This window comes from Neoarius graeffei, chromosome 4 (genome assembly GCF_027579695.1).
Source record: "Neoarius graeffei isolate fNeoGra1 chromosome 4, fNeoGra1.pri, whole genome shotgun sequence".
In the NCBI taxonomy this organism is placed as follows: domain Eukaryota; kingdom Metazoa; phylum Chordata; class Actinopteri; order Siluriformes; family Ariidae; genus Neoarius; species Neoarius graeffei.
Window position 1 is genome coordinate 72,760,985 of NC_083572.1, and position 20,897 is coordinate 72,781,881.

At 41.6% G+C, this 20,897-nt stretch overlaps 1 protein-coding gene across 5 annotated transcripts in view; it reads right to left on the reverse strand.

Annotated features, from left to right (window-relative positions):
• st3gal3a (ST3 beta-galactoside alpha-2,3-sialyltransferase 3a) overlaps nucleotides 1-20,897 on the reverse strand; it is a 105,432-nt gene that overhangs the window by 24,935 nt on the left and 59,600 nt on the right. For all 5 annotated transcript variants that reach the window (XR_009654569.1, XM_060919676.1, XM_060919677.1 and 2 more), the window contains 4 exons: nucleotides 17,485-17,577; nucleotides 6,823-6,917; nucleotides 1,042-1,105; nucleotides 820-915 (listed from right to left, as the gene is read on the reverse strand). Coding sequence is in view for 4 of the 5 variants with exons in the window: in XM_060919676.1 (XP_060775659.1) it covers nucleotides 820-915; nucleotides 1,042-1,105; nucleotides 6,823-6,917; nucleotides 17,485-17,577 (348 nt within the window). In the remaining variant the exon portion in view is untranslated. The remainder of the gene's footprint in view (nucleotides 1-819; nucleotides 916-1,041; nucleotides 1,106-6,822; nucleotides 6,918-17,484; nucleotides 17,578-20,897) is intronic.

Sequence of the window (20,897 nt, forward strand, 5' to 3'; positions counted from 1 at the left end):
GTAGCAGCAAATCACACCGTGACTGGAAAATACAGCTCAAGCGAATATTATAGGCATTAATTACCTTACAAATCTTGGATGATGACAACGACGACAACAATGTACAACACAGAACAGCAGCTATATTCTACCATCTTGTGGCAAAAACTCAAAACATAACTACTAACTGTTAGCAGCCAAAGTTTGGACACATCTTCTAATTCAAATGTTTTTTGCTTATTTTTATTAATTAAAAGACACTTCATATCTAAAAGTAATGATAGATGTTGTTTCTCTTTACCTAGTTGAGCAGGTTCTTGCCATAATATGGATTAGTACACTTGTGGAATAGGGCTATTTACTGTTTGATCTCAAACACATTAAGAAGGCAAGACATTGTACTAATTAACTTTCGACGAGGCACAGCTGTTAACTGAAAAGCATTCCAGGTGACGACCTCTTAAAGCTGGTTAAGAGAATGCCAATAGTGTGCAAAGCGTCATCAAGGTAAACGCTGGCTATTTGAAGAATCTAAAATATGGAACGTTTTGTTCAACACTTTGTTTACCACATAATTCCAGACATGTTCCATGAGTTATTTTATAGTTTTGATGTAGAACAATACTGGAGACAATATAGAAAATGGTCATGTCAGTAGTCAATATGAAGGAGTAGGGGTATCCAACCTTTTGACTGGTACTGTATTCTTTAAACATGCTGCTATAAATACAGTGGCCAAACATGCAAACTTAACTAATTAGCTGCCTATATTTTTATTATTACATCCTCCTACACTAGTGACGTTTGTTCTGTTTTCCTAGGTATACATGCTTGTCTTACCTTATAACCACATCATACTCATCAATTTTGGAGCCCAGGGACTTGTTGAAAAGGATCCCTGCATTGCCAATGATGATACACCTCTTACAGCTCAAACTGTATATAACAAATACAGCGGATAGACAGCAAACCCATATATTTAAATCAACACTCTGGTTAAAAAAAATACCTCACATTTAAATGATTATGCAGCTTTATAACAAACAGAATGAAGAGTAATACCTGTCCAGTTCACCTCCAAGCCCGTAGTTCTTTGCCTCACCTAAAATGATGTCGATCATCTTTTCTGTGGAGAGAGAACAAGACCAAGCATTATGAACAGAACCGTTTATCACACACCACGTTACACAAGCCCAAGTGCAGTCCCAGATCTCTCACACTCACATTCAAGCAAAGTCCAAATTCCCAACACTGCCAGGCTTGAGTCCTAATCAGATATGTCATTTAATTATTTAAGTAATTATTTACATAGCCTGTCATAGTAGGCAAAATTTTGCCAAAGTCACTGTTTATAAACACATACATACATTCACTGGATATGGGCAATCACGCACTCTGATTGGCGACTCTATTACTAGGATATCAGCTCATATATCGTGAGTAGAGAAAAACAAAATGGCGGAGCGTGTTGCTGAATCAACTGAGGACGAAATAAAAAAACTACTCGAAAACAAAACCCCAAAAAGAGTTAAGTATTTAAAAGAAACAGAAATGGCTAAAAGAAAATAGTTTTTTGTTTGGGTTCCCCCCCCCCCACACACACCAATATCACCTGTTCCACACTCCAGCCCAGTCAGTGGTGGTAATGCACCTTTAAGCTGGTTTGCCAACCACCAAAAAACCCTAAAGAAGAAGAAAACCCCAAAAAATACAAAAAAAAAGGCAACAAAATATGGCATAAAAGTATTTGATGGTAAGAACAAATCTTTTTTTAATTTTTCAAGAATTATAAAATCACATTTTTCGCAAATTGCTACTGTCATTTTGCCAGTTTGTTTGCATTCTAAGCAGAAATGATTTTGTTGGATGTTTTGTATAAAAAGAAGTTATTTATTGAACTTGCAAAAAAAAAAAAAAAAGCTCCGTTTCTCAAAATCCAGTGAATGTGGACAGAATAAAAGTTATTCCACTCAATCTTGTCGTATATGGTTTATAGCCAACTCAGTGTGACACGCCTTGTCGGCCATCAGCTCATGTACGACTCAATTTCGTGGAATAACTATCCATCTCCCCACCAATCTTGCAGAAACTTATTAGCTCAGGGAAATGTGAAATTTCTATTCTCTGCAACTCTACCATGACGTCATTTCACACCTCTAGACGTTACGTGTCAGATGGCCTATCTATCCATCATAGGTATGAAATGCACATAGTCAGAGCATTTAGATGAACTAATCAAGAACCTCAGATAATGCGGAGTGCACACTACATGAAATTCACAATCTTGGAAGTGCTGACTTTTTCACACGATGCAGCTTGCAATCAGTTGTCTGGTGTTGTGGGTGTGTGTGCACACCACACAATCACTTACAGATGAGGTGTGCGTACACACACAGACAAGTCCTGCTTTCTCACAAAAATAAACTTGAGCTGTCCATCATGTGATTGTCAATACTTTGTATGGAAACAAGAAAAAAAGAGAAATGAGTGAAAATGTGAAGGAATACAAATATTTTTGTTGCTTGGTGAGACATGAAACAATAGTGACAAGAAAAGTAGCTATTTTTATACCGTGTGCTGGAAGGAATAATGTCATGTTTATTTTTTACTGTTCCTAACAGCCGTTTGGATATGACCTGCCAAATAAAATTCTTACAGAAGCAATATTACTGTGCTTACATTTTGTCCTCACCCTCCCACACAAACAGATGGATGATGAGCTTGATTCAGGGATCTGCAGCACATGGGTGCAGATGAATTTGGTTTCCTCTTGGTTTCCACAGAGGGATTCACACTAGGTGATTCATCACAGAGAAAATCAAAACATGCCTAAAAACGTCTGAGCCTCTGCAACCCCTCACAGACTGAGAAAAGCAATGCACACTGCATGACCAGTCACAGTGGGAGTGTGTGTGTGTGAGGAGTCACTGAGCACCAAACTGAGAAATAATCGGGCCTAAAATCTTGTGTGCACGAAGCTTAAAATGAAGAAACATCCACATGAAGGGAGTTTAATACAATTTTTTCCTCTTCCACTGGGTTTACACAGAGGGACATTTTCTTTTCCCAGGTCCTGATCAGTGTGTGAGCGACAGTATTTATTTATTTATTTTTTGGTGGCAAAAACACCATCATCCCCCCCCCGATCAGGACCTGAGAAAAGAGCTAGAAAAACTAATGAACAATGTTAATTTTTGATGCCACCATCCAGAAACCCGTGCAGGTCTGAGGTCAGCCTTTTACGTTGACGCCAGGATTCAAACTGATGTTACAAAATCTGCTCCTTTCCTGGACAATGCTTTAGACCGATTGGCCACAGAGGGTTACATTGCAAACTGAGGTTATGTAACATGGCACTTGCATAGTCAATACGCAGTGGCGCCACACCACGACTGTGGAATGAGGCTCACACACCAATTACATTCTTAAACACGATTGAACTTGGTTAAACATGCACATATAGACAGGTGCCTCTATAGGCTTCAGCCAAAGGCTGAGCCAAAAACAAATATATGTTTGTGTGAACACAAATAATTTGTCTTTTATGACTCCTGTCAAATACACACCACTTCCTGGTTTGAAACAATTACTACAGTAGTGTTAGGGAGATCACAGCAGACGTGGCAAACAATACCTTTGAGGGATACAGTTTTTGACTTAAAATATGAAAGCTCATCAAGTGAAGATGAAAAGGAAGAAGAGATGCCAGTTTTACCAGAAAGACACTTTTAATGGGAATGTACAAATCAAATGTGAGCCATCTAGCAAGGGAGAGAAAAAACGCTGGTTACGAATGTAACCGTGGTTCTATGACTAAGTGGAAGACCACCAGGGCGGTGCTGAAAGCACTAGTGGAAGCATCTTTGCATCCGCGTGTTTCGAGAACCGCATACAAAAGTTGTCATCTCATGACGTATGACGTGCCTGCCTACATAAGGCAACATCCCACGTCATTTGGCCTCAAGATCATTCTTGCGCAATCCGAGTGACCAAAAACCCTGGTGGTCTTCCACTTAGCCATAGAACCACAGTTCACAGACAAATACCAACCCAGTCACGAGGAATTCAGAAGAGCATCACCACCTTCTGGAAGAACAGCTGCACACAGCAATGGCATGGACGCAACATTTAGCCTGTAGCACTGGGCAAATGTACATGTATTGAACCAAGCTGCAGCAGCACAAATGTCAGCGAGTGGTACGCCCCGGAGAGCTGCCCATGATGTTGCCTGAGCACGCGTCGAATGGATGCAAAGATGCTTCCACTAGTGCTTTCAGCACCGTCCTGGCGGTCTGGAGTGAAGGAAATAGAACTCATACTGTGTTTCCTCTGGACTCACAGCAGCTCCTTCATGTACCTTAAATGTTCTTAACACTTCCTAAAAATCATACAAAGTTGATTTTGGTCACAGGTCTGAACCTGCTTTTTACTATCCGCATGTATGGCCTGCAAACAGTGAGCAGCGGATCCATTTTAGTTAACCTTCCTCTGGTGTTAGCTTTCTGTTACTATCTCTGATGTTAACGGGTCGGTTTTGACCCGTGTCTTAAATCAGCCATAAAATACCCTAAAAACAATTATTTATCATCCAATTTGTTTCTTACCTCTTGGTTACCTTGTTAGGCCCAGGGGGCCACAACAAAAATATTAAAACCAATCTTTTCATGGATAAGGGAGCCTTTCTTTTAACAGCATACCCCTCGTTTTCAATATAAAAAACTGGTCAAATGAACCTCAAGAGAATAATGTAAACAAATAAAAGGTTGTTCTGTTACCTGACTATTACTGAGGGGTATTAGATCACATCTCTTAAATGTTCAAAAAAAAAAAAGATTTTAATTTTAATATTAAATCAACTATAGTAACATCTATGGTGTTTCGGGTCAATTTCGACCCATATATATTTACTTCAAGAAAAGGGCAAAAAACAAGTCTTTTTTTTTTTCTGTTGACTATCAGTGGCCTCATTGCTGGATCTGTACACTCCAGCAAGGAGAACACCACCAACGTAGGCATCCAGGCATGCCCAGATTTTTATGCCACATTTGCCTGGCTTACTGGGCATGTATTGCCGGAACGGGCATTTTCCACGGAAAGGGAGAAAACGTTCATCTATTGTCACCTCTGGCCCTGGATTGAACATCAGTGGAAGGAGTTGCACCCATCTCTCCCAGACATCCCTGATGGGAGCAAGCTTGTCAAATTTTGCTCTGGTGTCTCTGTTGTCAAATCTGAGGACTCTTGATATCATTCGAAAGGTCTGAAGTGACATTGTTGCCCGGAAAATATTCCTGCCTGTCGATGCGTCCCAGAGACTATCAGTGGCCTCATTGCTGGATCTGTACACTCCAGCAAGGAGAAGAACACCAATGTAGGCATCCAGGCATTCCTCATCAATGTCATTCCACATGTTGCCATGGACTTTTTTTTTCCTTCAAGGTTTGTCATAGCAATTATGACTTTTTTTTAGTGACAATGGCATAAACAGATCAAAGCATGACTTGATGTCACTTACTCTCGTCACAGCAAACCTTGTGATCCCAGGGGTCATTTTGATGACATTTGCAGCAGCTGTCCTGCCACGTACGTCAGGAGGTACTGAGCTCCAACAGATGTTGCCACTTTTGGATCTGAATGTTTCAGCAGGAGCAGCTTCAGCACCGGTGACCTCCTCATCAGACTGATCAGATGTGTGTGCGTCTTCCGGTTGAAACGCCACATCATCTTCCTCCTCAGAGACCTGCTCATGTCCATCGCTATACTGCTCTGTGTCCTCTGCCTCGTTATCAGCAAAGATATGATCCAGAGCTTGGCTTACATTCAGTCCTCTTCTCATTGCTGCATGCTGTAAATTGGAGATGTGTACTCTGCAAGTCACCAACCCTAAACTCAATTGGCCTTACATGCCTGGACATGTCTGTCTTTGTTCGTTCTGTCAAATAGGCAAAGAGAAAAGCCCCTGACTGAAGCTCAAGTGGTTGGAGGAAGAGCTGGCTGTAGGCTGTTGGCTGATTGTGTGTTTATAATTTCAGTTTTGGCATTTATTATTGTTTTATAATCTTATATTTTAACTGGGTCGAAATTGACCCTAACAACACAAAGGTCACAATTTTCACCAGAGCATTTTATAATTTAGTAAAATTATTTTTCTGGATTTTATTTTGTTTAAATAGAAGTCAAAAAGTCTTGATGCAATAAACAAATTTATGTAGTACTTTTATGCATGCTAAACCTAAAAACGGGTCGGTGCCGACCCTAACACTAGAGGAAGGTTAAAGAAAAATAAGGCACTGATATTCTAAAACACCAACCACACCCAGCAGCTGAAGGTGATCAGAACCAAGTGATCAATGAGCCGCTGGAGAAGTGGCCTGAGGTAGTCACAATGCAGGACACGGATGGGTCAGCACCATCGCACCTAGCATTACAGAGTGGACACATGGACATCTCGCATCACCTGTTGAGCCACAGAACCTCAGAGGCTGATATTTTGCAGCCAGAACAGAAGAAACTACAACAGTTGAGCAGCTCCACAGGAAAGTACTGATCCTGAAATTCAGCAGTTTCCTTCTGCACACTAGAAAAGCTAGCACAGATACCTGCCTGATTTAATAGGGTCTCTGACTGACACAGTGATAAAGTTTTGTTTTTGTTTTACAGTTTGAGTATTGTTTTTACGTGTGTATTTTTTTTTTTACCATGTCATGCATTTCTTTTTTCATTCAAAAGAAGAAAAGAAAGAAAAATAAGCCTTAATTAATAAACTAAACTAAAACCTAATGCTATTTCCTGTGTAAGCTATGTGAGATTAAAAGGGGTCAGTGTAGAAGTACACACTCCTACCTTGTGATTTTACCCCAAAGGGTGGTGGGTAGGTATTGATCTTCGACAGCCGTTTATAATTCCGATCAAGGAACATGGGGGCCGGTTTCATGAACCTGTGGAAGGACGGTAGGAAGCACAAGTAAATAACAAGGGAGAGACTGAGAGAATGCAGTGGGTATGATGATGTATATGGGGTTACAGGTAATGCATTGGATGTTTGTGTGTTTATCTGTAAATGAGGGGTGAAATCTCTATAGCCCGAGGAGTGTGATGTGTGACCTGCCCTTTGTTCAAACCAAAGGATGACATGCCATCACCTGGGAATAAACACTTACAGAAATAAAGTGTCAGTTTTTAAGTGTTGGTATTCCTTTGAATACAAATGTAGTGGTTAGCACTGTCGCCTCACAGCAAGAAGGTCCTGGGTTCGAGCGCAGTGGCCGACAGGGGCCTTTCTGTGTGGAGTTTACATGTTCTCCCCGTGTCCGCGTGGGTTTCCTCCGGGTGCTCCGGTTTCCCCCACAGTCCAAAGACATGCAGGTTAGGCTAATTGGTGGCTCTAAATTGACCGTAGGTGTGAATGGTTGTCTCGCTCTGTGTCAGCCCTGTGATGATCTGGTGACTTGTCCAGGGTGTACCCCTGCACAGGATAAGCGGTTACAGATAATGGATTGATGGACTGTTGTATAAATACCATTAAAGCAGTTATTGATTATAGCTACACATAACCATCACTCCCTTTGCTACAAGCTGCTTAAGACGGACAATAAAGGGTCTTCATTTGGAAAATCTGAAGGAGCAAGTGTCCTTGGAGAAGGAAAGCCCATTATTCGGTTTGGTTCACCAGAAAAGAGAGAACACGAAACCCTTTTCCACAGACACAGTGTTGGGGCCTAACCTAGAACTAGTTCCATGCATTTTGACTGGAAAAAAGACTGGCGTCAGTGCTAAAAAGCTGGCACCGGGACATAATTACAAAACTGCTGGTCCCAAAGTTGGAACCACTGACGTCAGTGACTATGAGATGGGCTATCGCAAGACTTTCGCCGTCATTTTGATAAAACGTGAGCAAAATCAGAAATCGCTACACAGACAACCATTCAAATGCAAGATGTAATGGCTTTAAAAGTGTGTTGTCCTTTTACTTGTTATTTGCCAGACAGCCTCTGCGAGTGATTATCACTCTGACCCGTTTAATCAGGACTGAATCTGGACCGACTGTCCATTTCGCTCAAGCACAACCGTAATTATCCAACACTGTTATGAAACCAACAGCTTGTTGGCCTGGAGATGTCCTTTCAGCACTTTAGTTATGATCTGCAGAAATCCGGCTTACACATAAAAATGTGGTAATAACGCAGGTGCTCTCCATCCATTCCCACAAACGCTGAGAATAAAACGCCAGCGAGCTGCTCTGGAATTCTTCATCGCTCTGTTCTGTAAGCGAGGAGGACAAGGGTTCACTAAGCGCCCAGTGACCCTGAATATCACCTCCACACACACACACACATTCTGCAGGAGGATCTTAGTCCCAGACATAATAAGAACAGATGCAATACTTCTTTAGCTTTGTACCAAATAAGTGAAGTGAATGCAAGCTCTTCAAGTAGGACACATTTCTAGGGCAACCTTATTTTGAACCAGTCAGTCAATGCCATCAGATGTTATCAGCGTGCGCCATCTCTCACTTCCGGGCTGCTTGGAAATTCCCCTCAAGACTCTCTCATCAGCTTGCAGACAGAAACACTATTATGTAGCTGTACAGTTCAAGTCATGATTGAAAATACGGACGCTGCACCTCCATCATATATTTGAATAACAATTCTTGCTACTTTATAAGGCCACAAAAGAAACAACTATTAGAATTGGAAAATTGGTCCAACAGTCTGTGATATAGCTGCATCAACTGAGGAGTCAAGATGTGGTTTGAACGGGGGGAAAAAAAGGGTTAAAAACTGATACTGATGTCAAAAATTGATGCACAAGCCCTGGTTTGCGCACATTTGCGTTTGTTTCTGTTACAGAGAGAAAGAGGGCTTTCACACAAGCGAGAGCTTAAATTTCTTTCAGATCTCAAAGACAATAGACAACCCTCAAAACTGATTCATGGTTGTTCTCCTTGCCTATAGAGACTACAGTACTGTTATTGGTTATTCTCCTTGTGGCAGGATTAAACAATACAAAAATAAATTTTGTTTCAGGAATGCATCCTACCTAAACTCCAACTGCCTGCATTCATTATGATGGTTGTCCCTGTATTGCGTTTTGAAAAGGACGGGCTCTCTCACGAGCACAAAGGCTGTGGGAAAAAAAAAAAAAAAAAAAGCCACCCCATGCAGGGATGCATAAAAATGTACTCCTAAAGCTTCAAGCTAAAATAACTAACAACCTTAACACAACAAAAACAAAAAGGATGCAAGAACGCTTTTCTCTGAAGCAGGTTGCATGAAAGATATTTTAAGATCTCTCGGTTTTCCTTCACCTTAGCGTTGTGCATGCTAATGTTTAGTCGGTGCTGTTCATTCAAAGCCACATCTATTCGAGAAGTCCCAAAAGTTTTTAAAGCAATTTGGCTTTGAATGTGAGTAGCTGAGCATTCATGTTTCAGGAGGCTTCTTGGTAGGTTTTTTTAAGGTCACAAAATCCCATGTTAGTCCAGACATTGTCACTGGTTGAGAACAAGAGACAGGGATAACAGAAAAGGCGGTTTCTTGTAGCACAGCCACACAGCCAATCTTTTCGGTTGTACTACTCACTTTGAAACGATCAGGTTATCTTCTGCCCAGTCCTTTGAAGTAATTCCTTTAGCTCCGGCGTCAGCCGCCCATTCTTTGGCCGAATCCCATTTCACCCCTTGGACCAACCCCTTGGCCCTTCCCCTCCATTTTGCGCGTTCACGTGAAGGGGTAGGGGTATCCCAATCCCAGTTAACGCGGAGGGGTAGGGGAAGGGGTAGGGCTTCTGTACCCCTCCAAACGGAGATTTTCCAGGAGCTGACTCCGAACGAAGGGGTTTGAGTGATTTCCCACAATGCCATGCGGATTTCAGCGAGATTTCATGCGGATTTCAGAAAGATGGCGGTTCCCGCGGCGAAAGATTGTCATAAATGTATTTTCTCCATTATTTACGTGTTTTAAGTTGTTATCCAGAGGAAACACGCCGCTTGATTCGCTTTCGAGCTGAGAATGAGCAGCGATTTCTGAAATCCAAGCTGCTGCTAAAAAGCTTTGGGAGTGAGTATTGTTTTCGGTTGCTTGACTGCGTACGTTTTGTTCTGTTATTCTCGCTTTTATTGTTTACATGAGTGTTCTGACACCTCATTCTGTCGGATGTGGTGCACGAAGCGCCAAAGATATCCCATTCAGTGGTGTTAGTTAACAAATCACACCCTGCCAGCAGAGATCTCTGCCTCTGACTGTAGCGGCTGGTCGCAGCCAATGACGCATTTGGTCGCGTTTTGCTAACGTAAACGCTGACGGAGGTACGCGATGACGTATGCAATCGTTGAAGGGCTATCCCAATACGTAGGGGTTGAATTTCAAGCCCTATCCCTTGTAGCTCAGTTTCAAGGGGAAGGGCCAAGGGGAAGGGGTAGGGGTAGAAATTAGAATTGGGATTGGGCCTTTATCACGTCCCGTTTTCCTTGAAAGTCCAACTTTGAGAAACCTTTCAGTTGAGCTATTACATCCTCCATTGTTGCAGTCAATCGGAACAAGCCAACAACAGTCCAAATTAAACTTTACGTGACCACCAAACAAGAATAACTGAGCTCACGTACGCCCTCTGCGCTGCGGCAGAGCTACTGCCTGCCTCACCTCATGTCTTTTCAGTGCGGCTTTATGTCAAATTGTTAACACTAAATAAGTGATACACAGACGTAGAAAACATTACATATTATAAGGAAAGTGAGGACATATTATACACATGTCTACAATGTATAAAAAACATTTTAATACAGCATTACATTGGTAGCATACACAGAGTAAGCAAAAGGCACGCGCTCAACCCAGTTAACAAGGGATTGCGCAATCTGACGTGAGGCACGGCTTGGTGCTGCCTCACGTCACTGCATATTCGCTGCAATTGAATAGGAAACAGGCAAATACGGCGAGTTTGATCGCAAAAATGATTGAAATTATTTGAATCATACAGAAATAGCATATATAGCACAGATGATTGGACAAATCTTTATTATCATCATTATCTACATTCATTACATCTCATGATGGCTGGATGATGAACGGTGAGGCCCTGCCTCACCTGCCGCCCCTGACCGCACATCACTGGACTGCATACCTAAATAAAACTATGATGACACTTGTCACTAACCTCAATGACCAAAGCCATATTCTTTCCTGACCAAGTCTTTGTACCTTTATTTTTATTCCATTTCCTCAAATAACTTTTTGTAATACCTAGGGAATTTTTTTTTTTAAATGTCCCCAACATTTACATTGTTTAAAGCTTGCTATATTTTTCTGTAAGATGCATGATTGCCTCTTGATGCTGCCTAGGTGGTGCTGCACCGTCCACAGCAGACTGTATAGTACGTTATACATGCATCAGCCTGTTCTGGTCATTTTTGACTAGCATTTAACAGTTATTCCATGAAATCGAGTTGTACATGAGCTGACGAGGCACATAGCACTGAGTTGGCTATAAGCCATGTACGACAAGAATGAGTGGAATAACTTATTATATCCACATTCACTGGATTTTGAAAAACATTTTTATTTTTTGCAAATTTGATAAAAACTTTACACAAAACGTCCGACAAAATCATTTCTGCTTAGAATGTAAACAAACCGGTAAAATGACCATAGTAATTTGTGAAAAATACTATAATAATAAATCTTGAAAAATCAAAAGATACGTTCTTACCATCAATTTTTTTTTCGCGGTGCGGTTTTCATCAAATCCTGCACTCTGATTGGCTGGCGAGCGGGTCCGTATCCTACGGTACGGACCCCAGTTATGGACCTCTGGCAACTCGCTCGTTCACAACAACAAACATAGTAGCAATTTTTGTCAACATTTATCTTTTTTATAAGATTTATTTATAAGATTTTTATCAAAAATCTTATAAATTTTTGCCAGCATTTCTCAGCATAATAGCATTAATTTTACATCATGGATAGTGATAACGACAGTGTTCACAGCAAAAGCGAGTTTTACTACCCTGAGGAAGAAGAAATAAAAGAAAACATTTCAGGAGAAAGCTAAAAACCTCTAACTTGCTAACGCCGAGCAAAAACATGGCTGAATCCTGAATGACTCAGTTTTATATAAATAGGGGACTACATAGGCGGCAAAATGTAGTTTTTTCCTGCCATGGAAGTGCACTTGTATACCGAGGAGGAAGCAATTTGCATTACAGTCGTGAATGAGGATTCAAAATGGCGGCTCGGCTTTCCCTTTCGGGCGCTCTCGTTTTCTGTTAGAATTTGGTAAAGAAAAAAATAAATATAATATTTACCAGCTTAAGGTCGGTCCGTATGGTGAAATACTGTGACCTCGGCCTTGAATAATTACCTCGGCCCAGAGGGCCTTGCTCAGGACTTTCAAGACCTCGGTCACGGTACTTCACGATACGGACCTCCCAGCTGGTAAATAACATATATATATTTTTTATTCCATGTTTTGTTGCACTTTTTTTTTTTTTGGGGGTTTTGTTTTCGAGTAGTTTTTATTTCATCCTTGGCTGGTTTGGCAAAACACTGCCATTTTGTTTTCCTCTACTCACGGTATATGAGCTGATATCCTAGTAGTAGAGTAGCCAATCAGACAGTGCGATTGCTCATATCCGGTGAATGTGGATAGAATAATAATAAATTAACCAATACACCTGGGAGACTTCAGAAAGTACTTAGAGTTATGGGAAGGTACAACCAATACTGACAGCTAGCACAAAACTGAAAATCCTCCAAGCGTGCTAGTGGAAATTAGTATGATCACAGCAGCAGTGATCAAAAATACAAACCCCTCCTTTCAAATGTGCATGATTGAAGCTTTAGTTTAGGAAATATTTAACATGACCAAAGGTAAAGATAAGACTACACACTTAGTGTAGTTAAAATGATACAGTAATGACTACATGCTAGATAAACACGCCTGCTACATTAATACAGCACAGTGTTTTTCTAAGCTTATAATTTATGAGTGTGTCTCTTCAACTCCAAAGTGGCATACAGGACACCAAGCATGGGGATTATGTGCTAACTGTAAAACGGTATGCCACATTAATAAGCAACAATCTCACTCAGCACAATCAATACTGAAGAATTACACGTACACAAGTTTACGTGTAGTGTGCAATATACAGTGTCAAGTGCAAGGTCAAAACACTCTTTAGCAGTCACGGACTCTTTATGCCCCAAAGACTTTATGGTTAATCCAGTTTGTTTTTCCATGTCCGCGGCTCACGTCTGAAGTCAAACTCAGTTAGAGCGCACTCAGGGCACGTTCAACTACGCGCGTCAGATGTAAATTACATGGCTAACTAAGCTTTGTAGATTTAGTGCCTCAACAAACATTTAAGATGTAACGGCCTATTTAGTGTTACCATCTGGATCCACTTAAAGGCCAAACACTCACGCCGAGTCGCATGCACCAGCTCCTGTTTCTAAGCCAATCTGACGTCACCTGGCATTTTTATAAACTGTGGGAACGTTTGGCTTCAAGTCTAGTTTTAGCAAAAAACAATACTCAGGGTTTAAAACGTATAGCATTTAGCAATGTGCTGAAAAAAGTGACACCTAAAGTGGCCTTAAATGCTGCTGTAGGAAATGAGGAAAATCTTTCAGCCAGCAACAAACTGCCAAAAAACAAGCTAAGAAGTGCTACTGTGCTTGTTTTGGTCACCTCAAACCTGGCAGGGAAGGAATACAAAATCAGCTCCAGTTGCTTTGTCATTATTACTGATGTCAGTGATATAGAGCTTGATTATTCAGATAAGCCAAAGATGAAGTCAAACAATAATATCTTACATTACGGGCATTGAGCAGATGTGCTTATCCAGAACGACGTACAAGTTCAACAATTTTTACCTAATCTACATGTCTTTTGAACTGGGAGGAAACCCACACAGATACAGGGAGAACATGCAAACTCCACACAGAAAGGCCCCCGTTGGCCGTGAGGCTCAAACCTGGAACCTTCTTGCTGCGAGGTAACAGTGCTAACCACTACACCACCACGCCTTCAAACACAGCTGGGAACTCAAATACACACAGACGGTCTAGACCAAGTAGTCTCATCTCATTATCTCTAGCCGCTTTATCCTTCTACAGGGTCGCAGGCAAGCTGGAGCCTATCCCAGCTGACTACAGGCGAAAGGCGGGGTACACCCTGGACAAGTCGCCAGGTCATCACAGGGCTGACACATAGACACAGACAAGCATTCACACTCACATTCACACCTACGGTCAATTTAGAGTCACCAGTTAACCTAACCTGCATGTCTTTGGACTGTGGGGGAAACCGGAGCACCCGGAGGAAACCCACGCAGACACGGGGAGAACATGCAAACTCCGCACAGAAAGGCCCTCGCCGGCCCCGGGGCTCGAGCCCAGGACCTTCTTGCTGTGAGGCGACAGCGCTAACCACTACACCACCGTGCCGCCAGACCAAGTAGTAAATCAGAAAATAATTGGAGACACCCTCACGCTACTTGCTTGTTTAATTAAAAAAAAAAGCTTTATAAATTAAAATTAGCACTCGAGGAGCTACAGCTACAACCTAGGAAGGGTAAGCCACAGAAGGTCATTGCTGAAAAGAAAAGACTGGCTGGAAAAGGTGCACAAGCAACAGGGATGAACGCAGCCTTGAGAGAATTGTCCAAAAAAAAAGTCGATTAAAGAACTTGGGAGAGCTTCACAAGGAGTGGACTGGTGTTGGTGCATCAAGAGCCACCACGCACAGACATCTTCAGAAAAGGGGCTACAATTGCCACATTCCTAATATCAAGCCACTCCTGAACCAGAGACAATGTCAGAAACATCTTACCTGGGCTAAGGAGAGAAAGAACTGGACTGTTGCTCAGTAGTCTAAAGTCCTGTTTGCAAATGAAAGTACATTTTGCATTTCATTTCAAAATCAAGGTCCTAGAGTCTGGAGGAAGAGTGGAGAGGCTCAGAATCCAAGGTATCTGAAGTTCAATGTGAAGTTTCCACAGTCTGTGATGATTTGGGGTGCCATGTCATCTGCTGGTGTTGGTCCACTGTGTTTTATCAAGTCCAAAGTCAACCAGGAGATTTTAGAGCACTTCATGTTTCCATCTGATGACAAAGCTTTATGGAAATGCCAATTTCCTTTTCCAGCAGGACTTAAACACTTGCCCACAGTGCCAAAACTATTACCAAATGGTTTGCTGACCATGATATTACTGTGCTTGATTGGCTAGTCAACTCACCTGACCTGAACCCCAGAGAGAATCTCTGGGATATTGTCAAGAGGAAGATGAGAAACACCTGACTCAAAAATACAGACGAGCTGAAGGCTGCTATCAAAGCAACCTGGGCTTCAATAACACCTCAGCAGTGCCACAGACTGATCACCTCCATGCCACACCGCATTGATACAGTAATTCATGGTAAAGGAGCCCCAACCAAGTACTGAGTGTGTAAATGAACATACTTTTCAGAAGTTGGACATTTCTGTATTGTAAATCCTTTTTTGATTGATCTTAGGAAATATTCTAATAAATTTGAGATACTGGATTTCTGATTTTCATGAGCTATAAAGCCATAATCATCAAAGTTAAAACAAAAAAGGCTCAAAATATTTCAATTTGTGTCATGAATATAGAATATATGAAAAGTTTACCTTTTTGAATTAAACTATGAAAAAAATGAACTTTCACGATATTCTCAATTGTTTGAGATGCACTAGTATGTATGTACATACAGTGGGGCAAAAAAGTATTTAGTCAGCCACCAATTGTGCAAGTTCTCCCACTTAAAAAGATGAGAGAGGCCTGTAATTTTCATCATAGGTACACTTCAACTATGAGAGACAGAATGGGGGGGAAAGAATCCAGGAAATCACATTGTAGGATTTTTAATGAATTAATTGGTAAATTCCTCAGTAAAATAAGTATTTGGTCACCTACAAACAAGCAAGATTTCTGGCTCTCACAGACCTGTAACAACTTCTTTAAGAGGCTCCTCTGTCCTCCACTCGTTACCTGTATTAATGGCAGCTGTTTGAACTCGTTATCAGTATAAAAGACACCTGTCCACAACCTCAAACAGTCACACTCCAAACTCCACTACAGCCAAGACCAAAGAGCTGTCAAAGGACACCAGAAACAAAATTGTAGACCTGCACCAGGCTGGGAAGACTGAATCTGCAATAGGTAAGCAGCTTGGTGTGAAGAAATCAACTGTGGGAGCAATTATTAGAAAATGGAAGACATACAAGACCACTGATAATCTACCTCGATCTGGGGCTCCACGCAAGATCTCACCCTGTGGGGTCAAAATGATTACAAGAACGGTGAGCAAAAATCCCAGAACCACACGGGGGGACCTAGTGAATGACCTGCAGAGAGCTGGGACCAAAGTAACAAAGGCCACCATCAGTAACACACTACGCCGCCAGGGACTCAAATCCTGCAGTCCCAGACGTGTCCCCCTGCTTAAGCCAGTACATGTCCAGGCCCGTCTGAAGTTTGCTAGAGAGCATTTGGATGATCCAGAAGAGGATTGGGAGAATGTCATATGGTCAGATGAAACCAAAATAGAACTTTTTGGTAAAAACTCAACTTGTCGTGTTTGGAGGAGAAAGAATGCTGAGTTGCATCCAAAGAACACCATACCTACTGTGAAGCATGGGGGTGGAAACATCATGCTTTGGGGCTGTTTTTCTGCAAAGGGACCAGGACGACTGATCCGTGTAAAGGAAAGAATGAATGGGGCCATGTATCGTGAGATTTTGAGTGAAAACCTCCTTCCATCAGCAAGGGCATTGAAGATGAAACGTGGCTGGGTCTTTCAGCATGACAATGATCCCAAACACACCGCCCGGGCAACGAAGGAGTGGCTTCGTAAGAAGCATTTCAAGGTCCTGGAGTGGCCTAGCCAGTCTCCAGATCTCAACCCCATAGAAAACCTTTGGAGGGAGTTGAAAGTCCGTGTTGCCCAGCGACAGCCCCAAAACATCACTGCTCTAGAGGAGATCTGCATGGAGGAATGGGCCAAAATCCCAGCAACAGTGTGTGAAAACCTTGTGAAGACTTACAGAAAACGTTTGACCTCTGTCATTGCCAACAAAGGGTATATAACACAGTATTGAGATGAACTTTTGTTATTGAGCAAATACTTATTTTCCACCATAATTTGCAAATAAATTCTTTAAAAATCAGACAGTGTGATTTTCTGGATTTTTTTTCCTCATTTTGTCTCTCATAGTTGAGGTATACCTATGATGAAAATTACAGGCCTCTCTCATCTTTTTAAGTGGGAGAACTTGCACAATTGGTGACTGACTAAATACTTTTTTGCCCCACTGTATATGGGTGTTGGTGTGCATCAAATGGTAAGCCACAACTGTGTGCGCACGCGTGCGTTTCTGCAGGTCTGTGTTATATTAATGCAAAAGCATTTTAAACATACTAAGCAGATTAGCTCCCAAAAGTAATCATGATGTGCTGTAAAAGTTGGAGAGAAAAAACAAACTTACTTTGGATAGACTGACATCATCTTGGCCTCCGCATAGCCGGGCTTACATTCTCCTTTACTCAGATTTCCATACTTATACTGTAGCTCAAGCGGCCTGCAAAAAAACAGAAGGAGGACAAGACAGAAATAAAAGTTTGAACATCCTGAAACCACTGCACAAATGATGCATCCTGCTTACTCAGGACTGTATTAGCAAGAATCTTGGTACAAGTATTACGATGTTTATAAGCCTTCATCTTCCTAGTGACACTAAAAATGCATCACAGAACATCACAGTAATATTAAATATTATTAGGCTTCACTGACACTCACTACAGGATAAATGGAAGGTGATTATGGTAAGCATACATCTAGTTTTTCATTCATACTTTTTTTTTGTTTGTTTTTTACAACATGATATATCGGGGGCGGCACGGTGGTGTAGTGCAGGGGTTCCCAAAGTGTGGTGCGCGCACCCCACTAGGGGGTGCGCAAGATAAAAAACGTAATGGCGATTTTTAACTCTTCTTCTACGCCGTAACGGTTCTGCAGTAGTTTGTGGCTTCATTAATTAATTCGCGATGCTCAACTGGTTGAAATCGGCAAAACTAAATGCCGATCGGCAACTAAACATCAGCAAAGACTGGGAGATATTGAGAAAGATTTGAGGCTGAGACTGTCTTCAATTACCCCAAACATCGGAGAGCTCTGTGCCAAGATGCAGGCCCATCCGTCGCATTAATATTGGTATGTATTTGGCCAAATGGCATTCATCTTACTAAAAATATATACTGCTACTGAAAATAGGACCTATATAGCCTACTGACCCACCCACCGTCTGTCTGTCTCTCTCTCTCGCTGCAGACTGAGCCGCCAGCGCTGCACTTCACAATCAGATGGATCCTCTTCTTTATCTGTTCCTGATATGCTCCTTAATTGTTGTATCTCTTTAAAATGCATATGTTCATAATTATCATTGCTATTTTTACTGTTATTATATGTTAACTTTTTTGCAAATTAAATTCATTCTCAATTCATGTTCATAACCTTGTAATGACAGGGTTGTGTTGCTAGTGTTTTAAACACGGATGAAAATCATATATTTTCCCCATATCTGGCTGGTAGACTACATGCCTCGATGTGATCTCCCTTTGGAATGAATTTGCACATTTACCGTGTTGCAACGTTTTAAAACTGTTACATTTCAATCAAATTCTACCTAATTCAAATACGAGAGCGCATAATATGTTAATGTGATTCGATGTTCTCATTCGAGCATGACGGGCTGCCTTTGTAAGAAACCTTTGGTGTTCTTTTTTTTCACTTTTGTGGTTTCCTGCAGGTGTGGCAAACGATGTTTGTTATCATTTAGCACGATTAAAGATGCTTCCCTTATAAGAAAGCGTGTTTTTTTGAAACTGGGGAACTGGGGGTGCGTCAACCTGGTTGGAGTATAGAAGGGGGTGCGTGGCCAAAAAAGTTTGGGAACCGCTGGTGTAGTGGTTAGCGCTGTCGCCTCACAGCAAGAGGGTCCGGGTTCGAGCCCAGCAGCCGGCGAGGGCCTTTCTGTGTGGAGTTTGCATGTTCTCCCCATGTCTGCTTGGGTTTCCTCCAGGTGCGCCAGTTTCCCCCACAGTCCAAAGACATGCAGGTTAGGCTAACTGGTGACTAAATTGACCGTAGGTGTGAATGTGAGTGTGAATGGTTGTCTGTGTCTATGTGTCAGCCCTGTGATGACCTGGCGACTTGTCCAGGGTGTACCCCGCCTTTCGCCCGTAGTCAGCTGGGATAGGCTCCAGCTTGCCTGCGACCCTGTAGAACAGGATAAAGCGGCTAGAGATAATGAGATGAGATATTGGAATTGTACAGACATTTTTAATATTTTAAACTACTGCATGTTTGTTTTTGGGACTCAGGGTAATAAACAGTGCACAACATGGGAAATCTCTGAAGCTGCAGTGCAAATGATGAAATATTGGTAATAACTTCACATTAGCTTTACTGCATTAGTTAATAAGAAAACATGAACTTTGATATTAAAGCTAGGCAGCCTTTCGATTTCATAAAATTGGTGAAATTTAGTTCCCTCTGAAATTTGGTCATTGGGATTTATGTTTATTTCTGTAATCTCTCACAAAATACCAGGCCATTCTGTGGCTGGGAAGTTATTTAATTTGAGGGGATTCCCGAGCAAATAAAGTGCATGAAATTGCTCGCGTCGCGCAGTCAAGAAGACCGAGGAAGTCCATATGCGCATGCGCAGTTTTACCTTTGACCGTTCACTGACCGTTACATCATTCTGTCGGTAAACGAACAGCTGATCACACGGAGGTGCTCACTGACCACCGATATTTATTAGTTTGGTCCTGCGTTTCCTTCCCTTCACAAAATAACATCACGCTTTCCGTTATTATAGTCGGTCCTTCATGTTTCATTCACGTCCTCAATTTTCCTCTCCCGTTTCAAATTTGTATCCCACAATGCCTTGCACAAACGGGGAAACCCCACCACCTGATGCATGATGTAGTATCTTGTATTGTGTCATGGTAAAGCAAGAAAAAATAGAGAATTTAGGGCCACATGGCCCTAAATTTATTAATTATTCTATTTAAAAAAAAAAAAAAAAAAAACTTATAAAATTGGAAGTCTGTAATTTGAATTCGGTGGCTTTCGGGCCACTAAACAAAAATAATTGGGCATCAGGGAAAATTCTTTTTATGACCCACACTTGAAAAATCTGAAAGGCAGTCCACCTTTAAGGATCAGTAATGTTAAAGTAATAAGAAAAGAATAAAACGTAACAGCCAATATAACACTTACGTTAAATTCACTTCTGCCCACTTTCTAATGATGTTTTACCCCCGGTTTTCTCCTCAATTTGGTAACCTGCCAATCCCCCCGATTGGTTGCTCCCTTATCGTATGATTGCTACCAACCAGGGAGGATGGGGCCAAACACATGCTTCATCCGAGACATGTGAAGCCAGTCGGCTGCGTCTTTTTTGAACTTCAGCTCATGCTGCATCACAAGCCAACGTAACACACTTGGTAGAATGTGCCATCTGCACGCTTCAATATACATTATATTATAGTATATTATAAGGGCTTTATTTCAAAACTATTTCTACTTGTCTGCTTGCATGAGCTCAAACTAGGACAACCACCATGTTATTAATCATAGGTGCTCATTGATTTTCATGTTTGAATGCACATTAGAATAAAACGGTGCCAAGTTTGGCCTGCGCTCCAGCAGAAAGTTTGTTGAGCAGCTTGAAAACCTTAAACAAGTCGAGTCTGAAATGGAAATGATTCATGATTGAACTGCTGACAAGCTTGTATTATTTCTAAAAACATCAACTTGCATAAATATTTTCCCCCTGTTATGCAGAAGTAATGAGGTTATGGCCCACGGTGGAGTCTTGTATTCCACTGCTGA